We start from the raw sequence: 14,439 nt of genomic DNA, 5'->3' as shown, positions 1-14,439 counted from the left end.
TAATTATTTGTACAGGTGTATCACACATACACAGACACTTCGCACACACTCAACATACATAACATTACATATATTTATCAGTATGATGGTATATGTGCTCCCTAGAAATCAAACCCACAACCTAGGTGTTACAGACACTTTGGTCTAATGGCTCTACCAAGCGAGCTAGAGGGAGTAGATGTGTTGAACAGGACTAGATGATCTGTGCTCTGTGAATTGTACTCAAACGCCTGACTTCTAGAAACCTGTCATTCACTTGTGTTTCACCTTGAACACAGTGTGAGCATGCTAACCTTGTAGAATATCACACTGAAGAAAGGATATCAGCTATGACTGAGCTGATTTAATGGAGGAAAGAGTCTTTACTCCACTGTTCTTTCTCTCTCTCCCTCCCTCCCTCCCCCCAACGCACCTGCCTGTCTACCCTGCATGGCTTTTAGTTAAGCCACAGTCTTCTGGCAGATCAGACTACATTACAGTCCAGCCTCTGTGTCACTCACCAGTCAGGTAAAGTACAGAGTCATAGTAGTTGTTACTGGACTGTGTGTGCGTGTGTGTGTGTGTGTGTGTGTGTGTGTGTGTGTGTGTGTGTGTGTGTGTGTGTTTGTGTGTGTGTGTGTGTGCGCGCGCCCTGCTCATAATTACCTTCAGTCCAGTGGGTCTCATTAGTGGCTGGGCCAGTGTGTGTGTGTGTGTGTGTGTGTGTGTGTGTGCTGACATTGAGGTTACACTCAGCAGGAAGTCGGAGAAATAATGCCGCAGACGAGCATTCGGCCAGGTGGTGTCATCGACTCCCTGGCCCTCCACCGGCGTGTGGTCTCATAGACACCACTACACCGTGGCCCAAAATCAATGGCCGTTTGCAGCTCTGCCCTGAAATAAAGGCCTGTCTGGATTAATGTTCATAATGGCCCACGTTTTAAGGAGCCTACTGAGAGCAAGTCCATGTCACCTGAAGATTGTAAATAACCGGTGCGCTCTCTCATCGAGGATCTCTTGCAAACTCTCCCTTGCATGCTGGTGTCATCACTCTCTCGCGCTCTTTATGTCTCTCTTTACAGGCTTTTTCACTTTCTTTCAACCTCTAAGCTCTTGGCTCCTCCCCCTGACGACGGCTGCCAGTTTAGCACTGGGGGAACAGGGCCCAGTAGCAGCACTGACTTACAGGCATGTGTGGCAAAATAGTTCAATATAAAAAACTGTATCATTTGGTTAAAGAAACTATGATAATGGATAGAATCATCTAGAAATATACACTGCTATCGGAGGGGATGTGTAAAGTAAAATGTGAGGAAATGTGAAAGAAGATGTCCTATAGAGCTCTGTGGGAATGTGATATATATGGTATTAGTGTGGATGAGGAAATTGAATCTCATACCCCTCATTACAGTGCTGAAAAACCCACCTGAGAACATGTATGATAAAAACATGAAACAAACATAAGGGACTTGTTGCCTCCATAAATAGCAGGTGTCGTTAAGTGCTAGGCATGTGCACTTAGGTGGAAACTGCAATCCGGACGTATTGTATTGTATTTTTAAACATGAAAGAAAACAACAAACTGTACCCTGTCAGGATGTTTTGGCCAGAGGTCCTTCATCTGCTCTGCATGTGCTTTGGTACTTCTCCATACACAATATGAATTTTTTTAATGAACCTGTAAATTAATTGATCTACCTTGATAAAAGATAAACTTACCCACAAGCGCAGAACTGAAAAGGAATGCAACCAAATGCCCTTATCTGATGACATCTCATCAAACGGCTGATGTATAAGAGTGTAAGACCATAACTACGTACGTCTGACCCATTTGGACTTCAGTCCTGACTTACCAGGAATCTTGAGGAACTGAAGCTGCAGCTACACTATATACAGCAAAGGTAAGTACAGTGCACGACGATAAAGCACAATGCATTTAGGCTTCAGACCTCAGCACTTAAATGAATGGTTTACACTTTAACCTTACATTTTTAAATACAGACTATCCATACTAAGCTGTTTATATCAAGATGAAATTATATATCTTAACAATGTTGATTTAATCAAATATTTTAGCTTTGCCAGCTAAATGTGCATTAGGGGTAAGTGAGGTTTTGTATTTTTTGCTAAACATATTTTTAGAACTGATTGAGTGACATCATGTGTTAATCACAAACACTAGCCCAGAGGATAATGGCAAAGATGCACAAATACTGAAAATCTATATGTATGTGTGGGTGCTCATGTTTGAAACCCAGGGGCTTAAGAAACAAATGCACCTGCATACTGTGGCTGCTAAATCAGCTAGACAGGTTGGATGGATCTCACTTCAGACTGGCTGCACACAAACACATAGACACAGCTCACACAGGGATCGCGTGGTTTGGTAAAGGCCTCCGGGTTCTTCCCGCACGGGGTTTTCTTCCAGCACATGCTCCAGCCCACGGCACACCCCCGCAGCTCTCTGTGTTCATTCAGGTGTGGACACAATGATGCAGACTGATCTCATTATAAAAACACTGACTGCACAGATCGCAGAGTAGCTGGCATCCCCTGGACTGGGCAGTGCGCAATTAAATAAGCAGTTTGTAAACCCATATTATAGTTTAATTCAATTAGCCCACCATGGTTCTTAATGTGGCCCAGTCCCCAGGGTCAAAAGTCTCATTCTATCTGCAAACGGAGCTACCGCACGCAATGTCCAGATGCTACCTCAGTGTCTGCATCACTTCCAATGGCACAGCATGGTCTTCAATTATTGAAATACAAGATGAAGTTGTAAAAATACCAATAAGGAACATTAATGTAAGGTAATCTTTGCACAGAGGATACTTACACTGCTATCTGGGGGTGCAAAGGTCCAGAATACTTAGTTTGAACGTTAACCAGCCGAATGTTCGGTGCACAGAAGGGAGTGTAACTGACAGAGATGCATCAATCAGCTCGTTTGCTCCAATTTGTGACTGACTGGTTTTATCTGTCACACACTTAATCGCTCTCCAAAAGTAACACACTGAATTCCCGGCTAAATAAAAGAAGAAGTAAGTTGGAGTAAAGCAATCAGGTCGTTTCTAATCCCATCTAGTGGACAGATAAAAGAGCTCACCCCAGGAGTGTGGAGCATCAGATCGTTTTCTTAAATTAACATCATGTTCCAAAACGTTGGCCCAGCCTCCTCCTCCCTCATGCACAGAGATGGCGGGCTCGCAGGCTCTGAGGTTTGTGGATTCTCCAAGGCTGGTGTCTCCCTCTGTCAGCTCGCTCTTATGCAGCCCCCACATGTCGTCCCGATGCTCCTCTCCCGCTCTCCTAAGGCTACAGGGTGGGTTGCACGGCACCGCACAGCAGTGCGGGACAGCACACTGCGGGACAAGTCATTCCCAAAGCTGGAAGTTTGAATCACTTCCATCAGTTACATCGTCCAGGGGTAAAGAAAACTAGGGGAAGTAGACTGAGTGGGTAAGTGAACACAAGTCCTCAGCAGCTGGCAGGAAGATATTTTGCAATCTTTAATATTTATGAACAGCAGAGGAGGCAGGAGGGAAAATAATTAATCAGAGTAACTGTGATGAATTTTAATTATCACAGAATATCCCACTCATTTGCTTTGTCCACATTTGCTTTGCCTAAGGAAGAACCAAAAAAAAAGTAAATGGTGAAAAAATGCCAATTAGTCAGGAGTTCCACATTTAACCCACAGAGTTTCAGCCGAGGCTACGTGCTGTGGAAGGAGATGGGTCTGACTGACGTGGGCCCCTTCGTAGTTATGCTGGGTGCTGCAGGGGTTCGGACCTCACATGTGAATGCAAAGGAACACACTGGTTAAAGGAGACGCACCAGCATAACCATAAGCGGAAGGCCTTGTTAGAGTTGTGAGAGCAAACGCACTGCACCTCGACTTTCAGGTACAGCTATTCAGACGCCCCATTCGTGGGTTACTTAATGACCACCTTCATTTCAGTAACAGCTTGTTCTGTACAAAACGCATCTCAAATTGTCTCAGACTGTAATTAAAAAGTATGACAAATTTATTTTGACATAGTTTATAAGAAAATAAAAATGTCCGTTAGCATTTAGAGAAAGCGCATGCTGAGCTATTTTCCATATTAAAAATTAGTGGATCCAGGCAATACCTGGAAATCAGTGGGACTAGGAAAGAAAGCCAGAAACAACTATTAAAAACACACGCCTATGGACATGTCCCACTATCTAAACTGCTGAAATGAAGGATGTGTCATTGTTATGGTGCTGGGTTGGACCGTGAATGTAATTTGCATACTTAGATATGAAGACAATTTACTGCAGTAGCTTCTACAATGATTTACAACTTTAAGACGCATGGAAAGATGTATGATTTTGTTAGTGCCAACATGATCCATTAATCACCTGTTTCAAGCTAGACTATATTGTAAGAACTAAACAGAGGTTTGAGATCTAGGAGTATGGGACTTTTGTGAGCTGATCAACAAAAAGTCTGACTGGCAAAGTCACTCGGGTAAAGTGGGTGTCTAAAAAAAACAAGGAGAAAAAAAGAAGAAAAAAGTCAAAAGCTGAGAGATTGAAGTGGATCCACACACATTCCCATTCCCACACATGCTTGCTTGGTTTCAGGGCCTGGCAGCTCCTAGGAAACCTTTGTGTGCTTGTTTCTACTCCTCGCTGCTGATTTGCAGCTGTTTCAACAGAGGAAACAACGTTCAGACACCACACACCATAATGTGGACATGAGAATGTCAGAGGGGGTGAGGAAGGGAGGGAGCGATGAGTGACCGGTGGCCTAAATCGTCCTGCCACACAACCCCCTTACTCCGCACGACCCCCTTCACGCCATACGCCAGCAGCTAAAGAGCTGGACTAAGCGTGAGCTCTCTTTTTGATCTGCAGATGTTTTGGGCCACACTGTGCCAGATTCATAGCCTTAATGGTAACCACACTACACCATACAAAATGCGTGACACAGTATGTTATTCCTATTCACAAAGCCACCATGGCGATAATTGGTACACCGGTGTCAACTTACTGCTGAGGTAAATTGAAAGCCAATCAAAATCAGTGCGTAAATGAGGTTATACATATTAAAAACCCATGCCCAATGACAGATGACTGACAAATTCCAATTGTGAGACCAGTGGCACAGTGAAAAAAATGGCCAGTTGCATAAAAATGTAACGCATTTGTAACTTTCACCAAGATGGGAAATACAGGGTTGCACTTAGTTTATTACTGTAGTACTTCTAAATCATGAGAGAGCAGCAAAATTGTATCTCTCCTCAGTCTATATCTGTTTATAGTCTCCTTTTCTGTAACATCAAAATTTGATTTGAAGGTTTATGGAATCCTGAGATTCCTTTCAGGCATGTCACCTTCCTGTTCATGTACTCCTACTACTGCAGCTGCAACGTTTGCCAAATAGTCCAAAAACATGCATGTTAAATACATTTTTCAATTAGTTAAATGGGTACCTGTGCAGAATTTTGTTGAGGGCTTGCATTAGTGACCAATCATTTAGAGAAAAGTCAGCTTCTTACCATGGCATTTACCATTAGACATGTTCATGTGGTATTTTTTGCAGAAGGGTGCCCTATTATGAATTGCTAATGTCATATGTAAATGAGTACAATATGTGATAGAACCTCATATCACGTAAAAGGTAAAATCTCCTGACAAATCACATTTATGAATAAGGAAATGTGTTATTTGCTTTTATAAAACACTATTTGCTGTTAACGTCACATTAAATATGGCTGTAGGTTTTATGAATTCTGCCTGTCTGTCTTTCTCTCTCTCGCTTTCTCTCTGTCTTTCAAACACACAGCAACCGCTCCTGTCTTGTAATGATGAGATTTACATCATGGTGCCATTAACAAGTGAATGAGTAGGACCCAAATGCTGGCCGACCACAGCAGGACCTTCACCCAGCTCAGAAGCAACTAGACGCTGACTGACTCAAGCAGAACCCTCCACCCAGCTCAGCAGCAACCAGATGCTGGCTGACTCCAGCAAGACCTTCACCCAGCTCAGCAGCTACTCCATGGCCTGTGACCAAGTTAGTAAACTGAAGCACACTGTACAGCACAATACTCACAGATTACCCATCTCAAAAACAGCATCTGGAGTTGACCATTATATGGCTCATTTTATGTGCTTTTAAGCCAAGTAGCATAATATCCTTTTACTTTGTGAGGCTTTATGACCACTGTAATCAGTTTTACTGTTCTGTGCATTCTAGAATGTTTATAAGACTGCCACAGATAGCATTAGTCTCTAGCCCTTATTGTAAATGTGACTGGCTGCACAGTCCAAACAGTGTGTGTGTATTGGCAGCATCTGGGGACTGGTTCATTGGACATGGTTGTGAGAGCAGACTAGTAAGCCATGCTCTGTACTCCCTCCCTGTGGGGCTGGAACCACTGGCAATACATGGACTACAACTCCTGTGCTGAGCCCGAGCCTCAATCAGCAGCAGGTGTCCCGGTGGGCCATTCACAAGAGCATGAGGGAGACAGACGTGAGGAAAAGAGACATGAGGGAGAGAGAGAAGGAAGAACGAAGAAGGGCAGAGGGTGAGAGATGAAGGGAGAGGGGTTGATACAGTACAACTGAATCATGCAAGGCTGTAAGATATTCTTCATTGCTTTGGCTGAGGTCCCAACAGCCGCCTCACAGTTCTAGGACACACACACACGCACGCGCACACACACACACACACACACACACACACACACACACACACACACACAGCAAAAGCAATCAAAGGATGCTAAATGGTGGTTACGGATTGTGTGCAGGATCCTGTGACGGCAACAAAGACATCAGAGATGGATGAAGCAGCCTGCTTATCCAATGCAAATGTGCCTGAGACCCCCCTCATCCCACACACACATACACACAAATACACACATACACACACACATACACACAAATACACACATACACACACACAGATACACAAATATACAAGAACCCATAAATAAAATAGCCTAGTTCTTGCCTTAGTCTCTCATAGGCTTGGATCTCAGATCAAAAAGCGATGAACACCCATCATAAATAAGGCCGGTGTTTGACAGATTAGTCAATGGATGTAGGAAAGGGAACGTGAATGGAGTGAGAGGGCCCCTGATTTAAAACCACATTTGCATTGGGTCAGCTCCTAGCCAGCCAACCACTCGCCACCTGATCATCACCATCTGAAAGGACCTGGGAGGATCATTTAAGTGCATCAACATGTATTGATTAAATTCTGGATTCTGCCTATCCGCACTGAATAATCAGCAACCACGTCAGAGAACAAACAAAGCAGCACTTTGTGGATGTACTAGAGACAACATGAAACCCAAACCAATTACTGCCACAAACGAACACAATCAGACGCAAAGGTGGAGAGGCGTGCGGGAGCAGACAGTAACGCACGGTGAAATGCAGACACGCACACACGAGCCGTGGGTCCCGTGTTGGCCACGCACGCTGCGCTGGGAACCTGGGGCCTCGCACTAATCATGCGTGGAGACGTGGCTATTGAGGAAGTGTCAGGCTGCATGCAAACAGGAGCTGCGCTTTTACACAAACATGGGAAAAAAAGGAGGGAGAGGAAGCAGGGGGCCCCCAGATGACAGAGAGAGAAAGACACAGATAGAGAGAGAGACAGAGAGAGAGAGAAACACAGAGAGAGAGAGAGAGAGAGAGAGAGAGAAAACACCAGAACATTTCAACAAGAGACTTGGAAGAGCTGCGAGTAAAAGCAAGTGAAGGTGTGTGAGAGGAGGGGGTTCTAAAAGGGGGTCACAGGCTTCAGATAAACAGCTCTGTGAGAGCCTGACCCCATCTCTCAGAAGCAGATGCTCTGTGTCTGGAAAAGCACTCACTGTTTAGGCCTTTCATTGTCTTGAGTTAATCAACAGAAGCATGAACACTAGTGCTTCTTGGTGTGGCTCTCAGGAGCCCACTCAGTTAGCACACGGCGCCACGTCCACTTTGCTGGACCACAAGTGACCCTGGACTTTTTTCAGTGCCAATCTTGTGTCTGTGTCCATGCACCCAAGAACCTGCATGTCAGAGTGGAGACTCCCCCTCTCGATTTCACTCTCCTTCTCTCTCTCATGCCCCCCCCCCACCCACAGCCCCCCACCTTCCCTCCAGATCAGCTGGGTGTCTATCTGTGTTCATGCGTCCTCAATAACCAAGATGAAAGATATGACGCATCAAAGAAAGTGACACGCGAGTGGTGTAAAACACGTGTGCATGTTCAATCAGCTAGGATGAGCACACGTGGTAGCCGTAGAGAACTGTGCTAGCCAACCGTTTCAGACAAGCGCTCCCAGCTCAGCCGTCTACCGGATAAAAAGTAACCATCATTATTTCCCTCATGTCTGTGTGCCTATGAGTGCATATGTGCATGTACTGTTTGATTATATGATAAGAGTCTTTGATGATGACATGGCAGCAAGCCTGCTTTTTCATTACTCAAGAAGGAACTGAGCTTAGCACACTTTCACTGACCAGTCCACAGACTTCAACCCCTATGTCCTTTGGCAAAGGAAAAACTTGAGAGCCAGTCTGGTGCACTGAGCTACGTAGCTGGGACAGTGCCTCCCCGAAGCACAGCTGACCATGTCCCACTGAGAGGACGGCAACGGCTAATGAGGCGGATGTTAGACAGTGTTGTGTCATTCGCTGACTTCTGAACTGAAACCTAAGCAAGCTTTGCATACCTGCTGAAATGCACCAGTCTTTCTGATAGGGAAGCGTTAGTTATGAATTAAACAGCAATACACAGCTCCATGAACTCCCTTTGTGGTAAATTCAAGCAAGTGAAGGACACACTTGGGAAAATTATGGGTAAATAAATAAATAAAAGAGTCACATTAAGATATATATTTTTTCTAATCTGGGGAGGGATTAGGTGCTGAGACCTCACCAGGCACTGAGGCAAATCACACAGCACCGGGATTAATTTAACTAAGGCTGTGTTATCAGGGAGGTAGGGAAAAAATTGTGTCTGGGGACAGGTACAGAGGTGTGTGTGTGCACACACACAAAACCTTGATACCATCCCCTCCCCATCATGTTCTCCCCAAATGATTCTAGCCTTTCTACCTTGATCAGGGAAAGGAAACAGCACAGTTGTTGAGGGAATATAGGAGTAAGAGCCAGGAGGAGAGAGAAAAGCCAAATGGGGGCTCGCACACATGACTGGGTGTGTGCTCTAGGCACTGACTGTGCGCCTCTCTCCTCCTCTCTGCTCCTCCCTGCTCCTCCCCTTGCAGTGCCCTCGGCCACACCACAAAGCCCCGGGCTTCTAGACCAGGAGGAGCCTCATTACTACAAGAATGAGCTGTTAAACCTGCAACATCATACAACCTTCACACACTGCCCCATGCTCCACATCCTTTGCTCATATTTGCAAAGAATATATAAATCCCAAGTTTCATAAATCACCATAACAGCCAGATGCAAATCAATAGCTGGTCAGAGACTTGGTCACATGCTCCAATAGATTTATCTCAGGGCTTATATTGTGCACGCACATATGCGTGTGTGTGTGTGTGTGTGTGTGTGTGTGTGTGTGTGTGTGTGTGTGTGTGCGTGTGTGTGTGTGCGTGCACGTGTCTGTGTTTGCATTTCAGGAGAGCATGCACAACACCTCCTGGTGATAAATGTGTCCCCATATTCAAGGAAAGCATAATTTGGCTCCAGCCACTGCTTGAGGAAAGACCGGCACACAGCCCTGAATGTATACTGTGAATGTTGTGTATCTGTGAACATGCCACAGGTCACAGCTGAGATTCTGATGCTGAAGGTGGGTGGTGAGTGGTTGCCTTAAAGAACCCCCCTTATGCCAAACTCACAGACACTGCTGCAGAGGGATAGGCACTAATTAGATGATGATGATGATAAGCACAGGCAGTGAGGGGATTGGTTCATGTCCATGCCAGTAAAAATACACCCAGATTTTCCTTGAAGAACAACTGGGGGTCTTCTAAACATGTTCTTGCACTACAGAAGCCTCAAGGCAGTAACTGACCTTAGCTATAATTACTACAGCGCTATAGCTCTTTCCAACAACATTCATGCATTTATAGAAAACAATCCCCCTCCACACAAAAAAGTCACCTGCTCTACTCACTCTGCCAGGTCACTTCAGTAAATTACTGTAGCTCAAATGACTAACTCACAGATTAAACGATGAGTTACTGGATCCTGTGAGTGTAACTACTCGAGGTCACCAGATCCTGGCTCTGGAAGATTTCAAATTTCCCCTCGTTCAATATGGTGTAGGGTTCACACTGCTTGCACAGAGTGACCTGACTAGATAAAACATCAAAATTTGCAGTTCTTGCTTGTTGTAACACATAAAACCTGTAGTCCTGTGTTTAAAGCCTTTCATCCCTCTAAATGAGTGGAATCCGTGTGCAGCTCAGGACGAGAGGAGGCAGGGTGTGCGCTTGTGACCATGCGATCAGATGACAGGAGATAACATTACAGTGCTATCATCTCCTCAGGATGCTGGCTGTGCACGTTGCCTTTCAGTGGCCTAATGGGCAGCACTGTATTTATTATCAGCGTGAGGAACAACACAAGAAGGACAGTGAAAAGCAGACAGAGACCACATTGCTGGTACAGCATTTCAGCACAATATTAGTGTCAGATTTTTCCACAAGTTTTATATGTGTGTGTGTGTGTGTGTGTGTGTGTGTGTGTGTGTGTGTGTGCACATTTGTCTGTGCAGTCTTAATTTAGGAAAGTTAAATTAGAAAAGCTTATATTAGGAAACTGTGTATTTAATAGACAGGCTCTGAGCAAACAATGTCAAAGCTACAGGACAATGCGTGACAGAAAGAGAGACGACTAGTGCTAACTGTGAGCTTGCATGTTTTCTTAGTTCACTATCAAATGACATACAGCTCCTTTGCTTCTGTTGCTCTCTCTGAGTCTGACTTTCAATGGACTGAAACATTCGATAGTAGAAAAGGAAATTGATTAAGTCTCTGGCCTTTGACCTTGTAGGATATATTCTATTTCACTGCTGTTTGAGAGAAAGAGAACGAGAGAGAGAGAGAGACAGCGAGAGAGAGGAGAAATGAGGAGTAGTGAGATTTAACACTTCTGTTGCAGTCTCTCATAGGACTCAGACAAACAGAGAGGCATGAAATTTGTTGTGAAGCCTCATCTGTGAGGGTGAGCCGCTCCAGCTCCACCACTCCCTCTCACTCACTATCTCACACCCTGGCTGTCAGGCACACAACCAAGGAAATATACATGCTAATAATAATCATTTCAGTGCCACCCACCTGATGACCCCCAATATATAACAGGCCCTCATGCCCACAGATTTCCCATCATTAAATTCAACAAACTAAAGTACAGTGTGAACAATCTAATAAGCACCCATAAACACCGTTTTATGTAAAAATGAATACATAAATAAATTCCAATCAATATGCTATGTTATTATCCAGAAGCTGATCAGCAGCCTATTTGTCATAAAGTCACACTATAAAAATAAGACAATAACTTCAGTCTTCAAACACATGCACTTAAGAGAGTGTGACAAAGGAAAGAATTAGAGGAAAAAAACAGGAAAAGAGACAGGGAGAGACTGTGTGTGTATGTGTGCGTGGGGGTGTGTGCGTGTGCGCATATGTGTACGCATGTGTGCCCGTATTCTGAAGTGTTGCTACAGCCGTCTCCATGGGCAACCAAAGAAGAATCCCTCCACATCTCTGAGTAGTCCATGTCTTAAAGCAAAGCACAAAACCTTCATCCTTGAGGAATTATTTTTAATTCCCTGTCTTTCTGAATACACAGGGGGGAAAGCCCAATAGACAAGGGGACTTTCATGGTGCTGACAATCCAACAGAGTGCCCCCAAACTGGATACAGACCTGCAGAAGCCCTGGGTGCTGGAGATATGGTGTGAATGAAGGCACCCATCATGGATCCATATTAACTAGCATAACTGATGCCAGCAGTGTGCCAGACGCAGGCAGCAAAACTGAACTCAGAGGGCAAGCGAGCTGGCAATGCCACCTCATGTCCCGTCCTTTACTGTTTTATTTTGTCTTTTTTTTTGAGAAATGTTATTGCTGCTTTAGAGCTCAGGGTGGCTGGAAAGAACAGGAGTGTTAGCAGCTGGTATGCAATGAAGCATAGGCCTGGGGCCAACTTACTGGCAGCCCATCATGCCAGTCTTGTACTAATAGCCAGCATGTTAGCCCATACCCTCCAAGACATGTTCAAGTGATGTTAATTTGCCCGCTTGGGCAAGTTAATTGTGACTAAGTCTGAACTAAAGTGATAGGTTGTTTTTTAATCATGGCTGGAAAAACACCAAAATCATTTTAATCCTTACTTCACATTGACTAGTGCAATATTCATTGCTTTAAACTCTTTAAACTTTTGATTAAAAAAAAAAAAAAAAAAAAAAAAAAAAAAAAAGGTCTAACGGTAAGTTAAGCTTCAATAACCTCCCCACACAAAATCACACTGCATGGGCCACTCTACAAAAAACCCCTGACCTACAATAATCCACAGACCCCCGCTAATGCACGCAATCAAACTTTTTGGTGGCACTTTTGAAGCCAGCAAAGCGCCATCGCAACAACGGTATACTGGCCGACATGGTCCTGAAACTTCAGATACGGCCCCTGTTATCAAAAGCCGACGACTTACGACAGTTGTCCTCGTCGCTGTTATCGGAGCAGTCGTCGTCGTCGTCGCATCGCCACGGAGTGGGAATGCACCTGCCGTTTTTGCACTTAAACTGGCCGGTTTCGCAATCCGTTTTGGTCCCTGCAACAAAAGCATTTTTGAAGGATCGGCGTCATTTAGGGATATGTGGAGGATACTTTACAAAGGCAAGAGCAAACCTTGTGACTGACCACTGAACAGCGTTTAGTGTCGGTCCTATACGTGACGGGTCCGACTACTGATGCTGACATTATGTTTCCAAAACAGACATGGAGCGCTAATGCCCAGGTCGATAGGCTGCGTAAAAAAAACAAACCGAAACCACTGCGTCTTACATTTATCCATCACTTCACAGCATTTGTTTTTCTCTTTTCGTATGTTATTATGTAGCCTACAAAAAGCATTACATGCAGAAGCACATGTGAACAGAGCGCACACGGTCCTCGGTCTCTGTGCAACACAGCGAGCTATCAGTCTGCGCAGGGTTTATTCTTAACGCCGAAATCAGTGTTTTAGCTCATCTGAATGACCACATGACAAATAATCTATTCATTTTCTTAACATAATTACTTATATGGAGTTAGGAACAAGGAGTCATCGGCGCCGGTGCCTGCTCTTCTCTCTATTTCCCTGATCGTACGGCAATTATTCTCTCAAGTTCCGACAATAACCACCTACCTTTAGTATAAAGAATCTCCATGAGGAACAAATGTAAGAGCAGCAGTTGTCTTATTCCCGAACACATCCTTCTAGATGTGGACTCTCTGTTCATTCGAAATATATATATATATATTTTTATACACATACATACATATATATATATATATATATATATATATATATATATATATATATATATATATATATATATATATATATATATATATATATATATATATGTATGTATATATATATATATATATATGCGTGTATATAAATATATATAAAAAAGCGTTGTGACAGTCTTTCTCCTGAGCGCACGAAGCCAGTGTGCTATCTCATAGTTGCCCCAGCTTCAATAGCTGCGGATCTGAACTGGTGACGACATTGTCCATGGGCGGGATCACGCTTGCAGTGTCGTAGCGGCCGTGGGCAGCGGGCAAAGTGATATCGGTCCGTTACAGTAGGAAATAATCTGATGGAGGATATGCTGTTTGCAATAAGCCAATGAAGAGGATGGACCACGAAGTAATAATTTCCAGGGCTGTTTGTGATACTACTGACACTTTTAATATAGCCTGTTCAACAGAACAATTCATAAAACAGTGATCCACGTTATTTAGTCACATGGGCTGCAAAATATATTTTAAGGGTAAACTGACATTTGAATCTCGCCATTTAAAATGCAATATTAAATCTCTAAATAGGGAAGAATTCTATTATGGCAAAAACTGTGAATATATATGTAAACACACACACACACACACACACACACACACACACACACTTCGCACGCATATGAATTTGAGTGACATCCCAATCTTTATCCGTAGGGTTTAATATGATGTCAGCCCACCCTTCGCAGTTATAACAGCTTCAACTCTTCTGGGAAGGCTTTCCACAAGGTTTAGGAGTGTGTTTATGGGAATTTTGTTACCATTCTTTCAGAAGCGCATTTGTGAGGTCAGAGTTTGTGAGGCTGTGGATGAGAAGGCCAAAGTTGCTCATCCATGTCTTTATGGACCTTGCTTTGTGCACTGGTGCACAGTCATGTTGGAACAGGAAGGGATCATCCCCAAACTGTTCCCACAAAGTTGGGCGCATGAAATTGTCC

At 44.0% G+C, this 14,439-nt stretch overlaps 1 protein-coding gene across 4 annotated transcripts in view; it reads right to left on the bottom strand.

Annotated features, from left to right (window-relative positions):
* Window positions 1–13,438, bottom strand: part of lrp8 (low density lipoprotein receptor-related protein 8, apolipoprotein e receptor) — a 110,492-nt gene extending 97,054 nt beyond the window's left edge. For all 4 annotated transcript variants that reach the window (XM_035524327.1, XM_035524328.1, XM_035524325.1 and 1 more), the window contains exons 1-2: window positions 13,344–13,438; window positions 12,648–12,767 (exon numbers count right to left, since the gene is read on the bottom strand). In XM_035524327.1, the coding sequence (XP_035380220.1) occupies window positions 12,648–12,767; window positions 13,344–13,437 (214 nt within the window). In that variant the 5' untranslated portion in view covers window position 13,438. The remainder of the gene's footprint in view (window positions 1–12,647; window positions 12,768–13,343) is intronic.
* Between the last annotated feature and the right edge of the window lie 1,001 nt (window positions 13,439–14,439).

This window comes from Electrophorus electricus, chromosome 3, assembly GCF_013358815.1.
Source record: "Electrophorus electricus isolate fEleEle1 chromosome 3, fEleEle1.pri, whole genome shotgun sequence".
Classification (NCBI taxonomy): Eukaryota; Metazoa; Chordata; class Actinopteri; order Gymnotiformes; family Gymnotidae; genus Electrophorus; species Electrophorus electricus.
The sequence above is the reverse complement of the archived record's forward strand: the minus strand, read 5'-3'. Positions and strand labels throughout refer to the sequence as shown.